At 37.3% G+C, this 9,980-nt stretch overlaps 2 protein-coding genes across 2 annotated transcripts; both read right to left on the bottom strand.

Moving 5' to 3' along the window:
• Window positions 1-3,277: 3,277 nt before the first annotated feature.
• PHYBLDRAFT_98426 (hypothetical protein) lies at window positions 3,278-4,668 on the bottom strand (the record flags this gene model as incomplete). Its single annotated transcript, XM_018444050.1, has 4 exons — window positions 3,278-3,456; window positions 3,517-3,988; window positions 4,067-4,468; window positions 4,624-4,668. Coding segments are annotated over 4 exons (1,098 nt in total), but the record flags the coding sequence as incomplete, so codon positions are not given.
• A 1,168-nt stretch (window positions 4,669-5,836) lies between these two features.
• Window positions 5,837-7,371, bottom strand: PHYBLDRAFT_121114 (hypothetical protein). The gene is made up of 4 exons (XM_018428783.1): window positions 7,151-7,371; window positions 7,023-7,094; window positions 6,296-6,886; window positions 5,837-6,224 (listed from the first exon to the last, which is right to left on the bottom strand). The coding sequence occupies exons 1-4, from the start codon at window positions 7,328-7,330 to the stop codon at window positions 6,078-6,080; spliced, it is 990 nt and encodes a 329-aa protein (XP_018297348.1). The 5' UTR covers window positions 7,331-7,371; the 3' UTR covers window positions 5,837-6,077.
• Window positions 7,372-9,980: the final 2,609 nt, after the last annotated feature.

The following is a 9,980-nucleotide window of genomic DNA, read 5'->3' as shown; positions in this document are numbered from 1 at the left end:
GCCTTTCCGGGGCGGGTACGACCAGCACGTCCTGCTCGCTGCTGTGCAGATGCTTTTGAGATAGGAGACACCAACAAGGACTCGATACGGATACGTGGATTGTAAACCTTTTGCTTCGATAATCCAGGATCGATCACATAAACAATACCATCAATTGTCAATGATGTCTCTGCAATGTTGGTAGACACCACGATCTTACGCCCAGGAGGTCCTCCAGGACGACCTACAGGTGCCGCTGCAAAAATCTTTTGTTGCGCCACGGGAGAAAGAGTTGAATACAATGGCACCACCATCAATGGTCCACATTTATTTTGGCGCATGAGATCCTCTCCTTCCCATTTGATTTCTCTGCAAGCCGTTTCGATCTCTTCTTCTCCAGTCAAAAACACAAGGATATCTCCCTCAGGCTCATTTGAATGGATCTGTAGTACGGTACGAATGGCAGCCTCGACATAGTCTTTTTCGGCCTCTGATGTATAAAACACCTCTACAGGGAATGTACGACCCGGGACATTCTAGTAAATTATATATCCAAGTACACATAAGTTATACTCAAAAAAACCCGTATATATAAAATAAATGAGACAAAAGTATTTACTTACAAGAAGTGGCGCATCATTAAAATATTTTTGGAATTTTCCTGCGTCAAGCGTGGCTGACATAATAATGACTTGTAGGTCCTTTCGTGTTTTACAAATCTAATATAGCAATAAATGGTTAGTTAATTAGTAACAAAGGTTCTATTGTTCTCTCTCTCTCTCTTTATGATTTTCATTGAAATTGGATTATGGTCTGGTTCTTTTGACGGTTTAGTATATCCTTACTTCTTTGAGCAATCCCATAAGGATATCAGTGCTAAGGGTACGTTCGTGTGCTTCATCGAGAACAATTGCCGAGTATCTAGAGAGGGTGTGATCCGACATTGCTTCGCGCAATAGCATACCGTCCGTCATATATTTTAAGAATGTCTTTGGGGATGTAAAGTCTTCGAATCGAATATTGTATCCAACTTCTTGTCCAAGCACAACATCCATCTCATCGGCCACACGTTGAGCAACGGACATGGCCGCAACACGACGTGGTTGAGTACATGCGATCTGCTTTCCTTTGAGATGGGAAAGCTCATTATAAACCAAATATTGTGGAATCCTATATATATATATATATTTAAAAAAAGAAAAGAAAAATAAATCGATTAGTATTTGTTCTAATCAAAGCTTTTCAATTGGAATCGTTCAAATCTATACTTACTGAGTAGTCTTTCCAGATCCAGTCTCACCAACCAGAACAACAAATTGACTGGACTGAATTAAGGAAAGAAAGTTTTCTCGTTGATCATGGACCGGAAGTTTTCGTCTGCCCTGGAGAATAGTCTTGTACTTTTTCGAGAATGGTTTATTGGTAAATGGGTTGACTTCGCCATCTTCTAACTTTTCAGCCTGTGCACTGGTAGTTTTGCGAGGGATCATCCCCTCAAAGAAATCAGGTTGATTGAGAGCATCTATGGTATTATTTTTGACATCCATGTTTGGAATGAGGAAATTGTGAGATCTAAAAAAAACCGTTACTTTAAAAGTTGGGTTTACTTTATATTTTTCTATAAAACATTTTTTTTTAAAATTTCTATTTTGGGACTTCAAATTGTCTTTTTTTTTTACTCTATAAAAAAGCTAACTTCTTTACTATTGGAAGAAGAAGTACGGATAGCTAACAAGTAGCAAACAATATAATTGTACATTCTATATAACTAGCTTAGTGGCTGTAGATACTCTTACTTTCTTGCTTTATTCAACTACAAACGTGTCTATATAGCTATTGCTTTAAATATAAAGAAAAAGTCAAAATGACTGCTGCGGCTGTTTTAAAAAGACTTTATGCGAATAAAAGATTGGCAGATATATACACATTTGAACGGACTATGGGACTCCGTTACGTTATCAGGATTTATTTTACATATTGCCAATGTTTTTAGCCTTGACTGAATTTTAAAAAAGATAAGAAGCTTAAACATATTACAATTGCTTTGTTGAGTACTGGAGAGTTATATTTACTCAGTAACCGCAGTAATCAGCTACTCGATTAGAGCCTTATCAATGAATGTCGTGCAAACAATTTATTCCGCAGAAACATAAGTGTAATGGTAAAGCTGCTGTGGTGTGTGGTCACAAACACAAATACAAAAAAAAATACCTGCCAAATGTCTAAGATCATAATTGAACTGTTTGTTTTATAAAAGTCATATTTCAATAGGCCTGATAGGTTCTGAAATCAAGGTTATATATGTAATACAGATCATACTCATGTTATTACAATGTCTACGTAAAACGAATGGCTATTAGCTTTATCATAGTGTGCTTCGTTTCCTCTCTTCTTTATCGACGAATTAATCCAAGTCGATAAGAGAATCAATAAATCAAAGAAGAAGGGCTCAAGATTTATTGAGTTCCCTCAGTTCATCCAAGAAATTAATATAATTAGAATGTAATAGAGCTGATGTTTCGAGTATATTGAAGTTCATTTGAGATGGTTTGTAAGTACTTGAGCTAATAATGATAATGGTACTTAAAAGTAATGATAGTATTCTCCAATACATGTTGCAAAACAAAACAAAACAACAAAAGTTATCCTAGTGGTACTTTGGATAAATTAGGTTTTAACTGGAGAGATGTAAATCAGTAACACCCTTAATAATCAAAAGTGTTTAGGAAACAAGGAGTCTGTGACATGCAAAGGAAATAATATACAGAATAAGCCTTGAAGTGAAACTCAGAAAAATATTTAATGATAACTAATGTAAAGGAAAGGAAAGAAAAGGCGATCTTTATTGTTAATATTAAAATACTGATGAGAGACAAAAGACAAAAGATTGAAATAAAGCGTTGCTGTAAGGAGAAATCAAGGTCAACCATGAATGCATGATTGTAATTTGGTATCCATATATCTTTATAATAATGAAAGGGAAAAAAATATTTAAAAATAATTAAAATATTAATAAAAGGAAAGCATGGTTGAACAACAGCCTTTGTAAAAGCTGAGGCTATAATATAATGTAATATAATATATACGTTTGTGTATGTTGTAATGGTCGTCATGTCCTTTTTTTTTATATATATAATCTATGGAAGGACAAGTCCAAACCAAAACAGATATTGAACTCCTATACAATTATGCCTGCCAACAGACCACAAAAGAAAGTAATATAAGAAAAGAAAGAAACTAAGGTAAGTTATTAAAAGTAATGGAAAGTGAAAAATAAGAAAGTCTAAATAAAAGATTGCAATGGTTCTAGGCGATACTTGACCTCGCGCATCTTACTACTAGGAGGATTCCATTTAGCAAGAGACTGACCTAGATTAAGTAACTCTTGGTGCAATTCAGGGTCACTTGTGATCCGGGCGTCGTCGCAAATACCACGCATAGCCCAAGGTAAATAGAATGGGTTCCATTGCATTTTGGCTTGAAATGGGTCGAGTTTGGGGTCCTGTTCAAGTAAATCGAGGGTATCATCACAACTACAATCAGCAGTAATTGTCTTTGGTCGAGCAAGTGATAACTTGCCAAATGGTTTGGTCTCAAACAGGTACCGGAGAGACATAGTATAAACATCGATCTCTTCATAAATTGTAGAATGACCTCCTTCTAGAGCATATATGTTTCCAGCCAGGACCTCACTCACATGGGTCAATAATCCATGGTCAGAAAGACCGGCGTTACGCAGTTTAAGTGCAAAACTAACTAGGTGGATAATGAAGTCATCGTCAGAATATATATGTCCATCGATGTATACAGATCGGAGAATGTTTGGATGAGTAGTGGCTGACATGATGGCTGAATAAAGGGGTACGACCTGATCTTGCATTGATCCCACCAGCACCATCTTAATCCCACTTTTCAATACGTGTTTTTGTGCCTCTCTAAATTTTTGGGATATACTACTGTTCGAATCCATAAATTCAAAAAGTTCTCTTGCTGGATCAGCCTCAAAGTACTAAGCCAAAAAACCAAAACAAAATAAAAAAAAATAGTCAGCAAATGAAGAGTATGACCACAAATGCCTCATAATTACTTTGACAATAAGACTCCCTTTGAGGGCCGGGAATGGCCCGTGACTTATACCTGCCATAGCCAATAAGCACACGGACTGACGATGAACATGAACGTGTCCACGCTCGAGTAATCTTTGAAGAAGCATGACCGAGACGGGCGTGCCTTGTGAGTGTGTGGCCCACAGGATCACATCCGCAGATGAGACAGCGTCAAGCCAGACTGAATTTGCCAGTAGACTACTATACAGCTTATTGACTCGGTCTTCAACTTTGCCTTCTCCTTCTAATGGCACACAAGTGATTGCACTGTCCGGCAGTTGCACATTGTGCTCAGCCTGAAAGTATAGTTTGGCTGCCGTGGACATCTGTTCGCAAAACCTTGTTGATGTCCCTGTAGGTTCTCCAACCATACTACGCACCAACTACCATTTTTTTAATAAAGAAGAAGAAGAAATATACGTTGTACTTTAGGGCACAATAAATAAATGTCTACCCAAAAAAAACAATTCTCTGATTCTGTTGCTGCTGCTGCTGCTTTATTGAATTTCTTTGTTCTTTCTTTGAATATATTAGTTACCTTCATGGGAAACCAGCCGTGAACACCAATAACAACTACTTTTTTGTCAATGACTCCAGTTGGGTCTGCTTTGAGCTCGGACATAAACTGCGAAAATCTTGCATGAACTCGTCGTCTCCACCCCTTTGGATCAATGTTTTCTGTGATCTTGGGACTAAAAAATGACTGGAAAGCATCCAATGTGGTGTGAAATAATGAAGGTGGTGGTGGTGGTGGCACCTCTGGAATAGGTAGAAACTGGGACTGGAACGATGGCAAAACAATATTCTTCTTCTTGGGCTTTGTACTGCTCTTTATGCTTGAGGCAAGGGATGCCGACGACCGCTTTTGTGAAAGGGACGGCAGATCGGATTCGACGGATTCGGAGAGTCCGAACCAGGACCAGGTCCTAGACCGAACGGATGTGATTGTAACGGTGTCAATGTCTTTTATACTTGAAGTCTTTATACTTGTTGCCTTTTTAACGCTTTCTACTGGGCTATTGGGGTGAATTGGTATAGGAAGTGTCTGGCTAGGTTTTAGAACGGGTGAATTAGAGCCCTCCTTGCTATCTTTGACACCTGTTTTGACTGTGGACGGAATATTCAGGGATGACGCTCGGTTCTTTTCTTGCTCACTCTGGCGATTGAGGAGGTCAACTACAGAGGGTGTTTCGGCAAGGGGCTCATCATGTATAGACATATTTCCACTCACTAAAACACTTGTGGGTAAAGAGGCTGCAATAGCCTTTGGTGTGGGGTGAGCTAGACGTTGGAGAAGTGAAGAATGGCTTTGGAGAGACCACGAACGTGTTGGCTGTGGTGCGGTTGGAGGTGGTGCGTGGGTGAGTTGGGTGAGAACAAGAGTGGCGTGTGCAGTGGGAGTTGGATGAGGATCGTCGTTGTGGACGGTAACAGAGGTAGATTTGACAACTGGTGTAGCTTTTGGGGTGATCATGGTTGATGAATTGTCATTCAGTGCATTATAAACTGCAGAGGGAAGAAACTGATCGAAACACCCTCAAGATGCAGAGTGGAAAATAAGACAGAACCGAATCCCAACTGAGGGAAAGGGCAAAAAGGCTTGTTTAGTTAAGTTCATGTGATCTCCTTTTGGAACTTCCTAGTATGGGACATTGTATAGACAGTGCGGTACCGTATTTTTTGCTACTGGTTTTGGTATAATAGTTTATATTACAAACTGCACCACTAACTAAACTAAATCATTGTGTTTTATATTTATATATTTATATATATTTGGTTCATTGGTTCAATGGTTCTTTGATTATTTGATTATTTGATTCATTCATTCATTCATTCATTCATTCATTCATTCTGTTTGTATGTATGTATGTATGTTTGTATGTCTGTCTGTCTGTCTGTCTGTCTGTCTGTCTGTCTGTCTGTCTGTCTGTCTGTCTGTTCGATTATCTTCCTCCGTCCATTCCTTTCCTTTTTTCCGTTTTCCTTATTCCATTACTCTCGAGTGTTACGATAGAGCGACTCTTGAGCAACTTGGATTTCATCAAGCTCAGGAGCTACTTCGGCCAAAAGATCATGAGCCTGCTTAAAGTATTGTACCTGAGCAGCCACCAGATCTGCCAGATGACGGAAGGGCTCGGGCTATATATATATGAAAGAAAAACAGTCAAGGTGATCAATTTTATCGTTTACTGAATGTCATCAATGCTTACGTTCTCAAGAGCAGCCTTCATAAGACTAGTGGCCTCTTCAACTGCTGCGACAAACAAATCTTCAGCCTGCTCAACCTCAAGACGGGCAGCATCAGATCTCTCGGGACGTGCGGCTCTGTAACGACCCTTGCAGGCATCCAAAGAAAGACGGACAGACTGAACCTTGCGTCTGGCCTTCAATGCTTGTTCAATAGATGTCTTGAGAGTAGTCTGGGTAGGCTGATTGAACTTTGTAACGATGGCCTGATCCATAGCCAGACGAGCGTTTCCAACCTGCTCCGACACATTAGCCAATTTGTCCAAAGCTACGCCAAGTGGCTCTTCTGGGCCAATAGCCAATGCTCCCTCTGCAGCTACTCTTCCAAGAGCATGCGACAATGTCTTTGGGTGCTGGGGCTCTGACTGGTGCTTGGCATCCATTACAGCACGTTCAGCAGGCGATACAGTTAATGTCTGAAGTTGGGCAGTAACACTGCTAGTAATTCCTATCAGAGATTCTTGGAGCTGGACTGGGTAGTCGTAGGAAGGGTTACTATGGGTACGCGTCACCTTGAGGAGGTTCATTTGCACGTTACGGAGTGCATCCACACGCTAATATGAATTTATTTTTGGTGTTGTTTGTTTTTAAGGTTGAGGTTGAGTAACAAGAAGCAAAAAAAAAAAAAAAAAAGATAAAAATATGCACGGTGACAACAAAATCATTATCACTATAAACATTTATATATACCTTCTCAAGATCCTTATATTCTTGAGGAAGCTCTGTTACATCCTCAGCTGTACCCAGCTTCTCTTGAGCATACTGTAAGTTTGATTAGTATGTGATGTAATGTTAGATGAGAGATTGCCAAGACTTACTTGGCGTACTTGGCCGAGACCCTTTCCAAATTTTTGAGCGAATGGGTTAAGTCTTGAGCTGAGATTAGCAAAGCCATCAAGAGCATTGTTCAAGACAAGATTAGGATTCAAATTGTTGATGGAATTTCCAGCATTTGGAGCCTGAGGCTCGGCATCGACGACTTTGATAGGGTTGGACATTTTGTTGTTGTATGGAAAGAATATGCGATTGGTGCCCAAACCCCCGCGCCCTACACACACACACACACAACACACACAACACACGTAATTCCCGAAATGGAAATTTGGCTGTGCTCATTCCAATCCCCATTTCATTCTTCCTTCCCGAAGGAGTGACGTAGTTGACCATAGTGTACTTTATTGAGACAACTAAGTTATTTATTTATTTACTTATTTATTTTGGCTTTTTAAAAGACAAGCCCTTTTAGGTTTCTCATTGAACAATCCTTTATTTTTATTTTTTAAAGAAGAAGAAAAGTCTTTCGAATCCACTGTATAAAATATTTGATTTCCCGAGAAAGAAGATTTGTCTCCCAGTTTTGTGGCCAATTTTCTTCAACGGGAAAAAAGGAACGGTAAAAACCAAACCGAGATAAACTATGATTCTCTTAGTGACACCACATATGTTTGACATATTTACCAAGGGGTAGATTTAAGAAAACTAAAACTAAAACATAAAACATAAAAAAAGACGTATACATATACATATACATGTACATACAAATACAAATACAAATACAAATACAAATACACATCAACATGTGTGGCTGATAAACACAACCCAAAGTACTTTTGGTTTTACACGAGCTTTTGAAGACTTTGTACCCAGTAAGAAGATTGGTGGATATGATTGTGTGTGTATTTCAATATTAAAGAATATATTGTCTGTAAGAGTCAAGCTGATAAATTAGAAACAAGCTTAATGTTTTATATAAATAATCAGCCATGAAATATTAAAAAATCTGGACCATGCTACAGCCATACAAATAATTTGTGTCGATCCCATAAGATTTACATTGTATTCCTTTTTGGCGGAAATACAGAATATACTAAGGGGGAAGAGAGGTAGGGGCGTATACACACACACATTTATATTTATATTTAATAATCCTTCTGCACATACTCAATAAGGTTCACGTTTTTCACTTTTCTATTGGTATATTTAAAGCTTACTACTCAACTCGTAGTAGTTATATTTAAGAATATAAACAGTATCAGCTTAAAAGAATGGAAGCTTTCTATAGACAACCTTAGTTCAAGTTTGACTACGGCAACAAGAATTAAGAGCTATATTGAATGGATAAGGTACTCTCTGATGAGAATAAGGATATTACTCATCTTTAGATTCTATACACAGATCATATTCAAAACTAAATAAAGGATTGAAACACTATTTTCTTTTTTCTTTTCTTTTTTAATTCTGTTCAACAAAATGAGCATTTTAAGCAATGTATATTCCATTAAAGTAATAAATTATACATGAACCCTCAAGAGTATGTTGAACTACTTTGAATGATTCTGTTTATTTAACAGTAGCAATAGTAACAATAGTATATGGTGTGTGTGCTAGACTCATACATGTTCTCAAAAGAAAAAAATAGGATGGTTCAAAACTGGGTATATTGCTAATGGAAATTTGGTGGATATATTAAAGAACACACCGAATTACAAATATAACAAAGGACTCTTTCTTTCATTAACCAAAGAAGGAGTGCTGTATTTTCTATATATCTGTTCCAACTTTGACCTCCTGTAAGTTTAGACATTTAATTAATTGGGGTTTCACCAGCTCTGGATTCTTGACTGTTGAATTTAGTGGTAGCTTAAGCACCATTCAATAATAATCAATATTGGAAAGAAAAAAAACAACTGTCGAGTACCATTAATGTCTCTTGGTTGATATGTTTTCTCTCATATACGTCAAAATTCATATGTACAATACGCTTGGTTAGAATACTCATAAATATAGTGCCCATACCCAAATTCCTTACAAGTAAGTTAGAATTCTCTATTCCGGTATTAAGATAGCTACGCAAACATAGATTAGCTATGATTTATTTTTGACTTTGCTTTTATATGAACTTTGCCATCAATTGTATATAAAGTACAAAAAATTGTAAATTTTGGTCAAGTCACGACACCTAGAGCATCGAACTATTTTTTTAGATGCCTGGATGCTCAGTTTTCATTACTTTAAGATTCGTCACAGCCAATCATTTTCCGAATTAAACTACCGCTACATTCAACAGTCAAGCATCCAGAGCTGGTGAAGCCTCCTTACACATGTAAAGCCCTTTGGATAGAAAATCTAATATATTATAAGCTAATGCTATAGTAGTACATTTATTATGAGAAAAGGATTGTTTTACAATCTGGACATATTTCACCTTATTTCTGAATCATTATTCTTTACATTTGAAAAGGTAATACGGGCAGTATTAATTTATATGATGAAGTGACCCAAACGGTTAAAAGAAAAAAGAGATTATATATCGGTTTTTCTTACCAGCTCCTTAGCCCAAATATTGGAAATTGGCAGCTTGTTCTTTCAAGAAAGATAAAAAGAAAATAAAAGTGCTGTCAAAAGATGGGTTTGATTGCTTTCATCTTTCGGTGTTTATATGGATATTATGATAATAAAGAAAAACAAGATAATCAGTAAGATATTGCTAAGTTATTACGAAGATGCTGGGGTAAACTATGCTTCTTTGGATAATTAATAATAAATAAGAGAGAAGTAGAAATAGCTAAATATTTCTGTGGTTGATTGTTACAATTTTTGTGCCTTTCAATTAATTTATTTACCAGCTATAAGAATTATGTTCTACTT

The sequence above is a fragment of the Phycomyces blakesleeanus genome, assembly GCF_001638985.1.
Source record: "Phycomyces blakesleeanus NRRL 1555(-) unplaced genomic scaffold PHYBLscaffold_2, whole genome shotgun sequence".
NCBI lineage: Eukaryota > Fungi > Mucoromycota > Mucoromycetes > Mucorales > Phycomycetaceae > Phycomyces > Phycomyces blakesleeanus.
The sequence above is the reverse complement of the archived record's forward strand: the minus strand, read 5'-3'. Positions and strand labels throughout refer to the sequence as shown.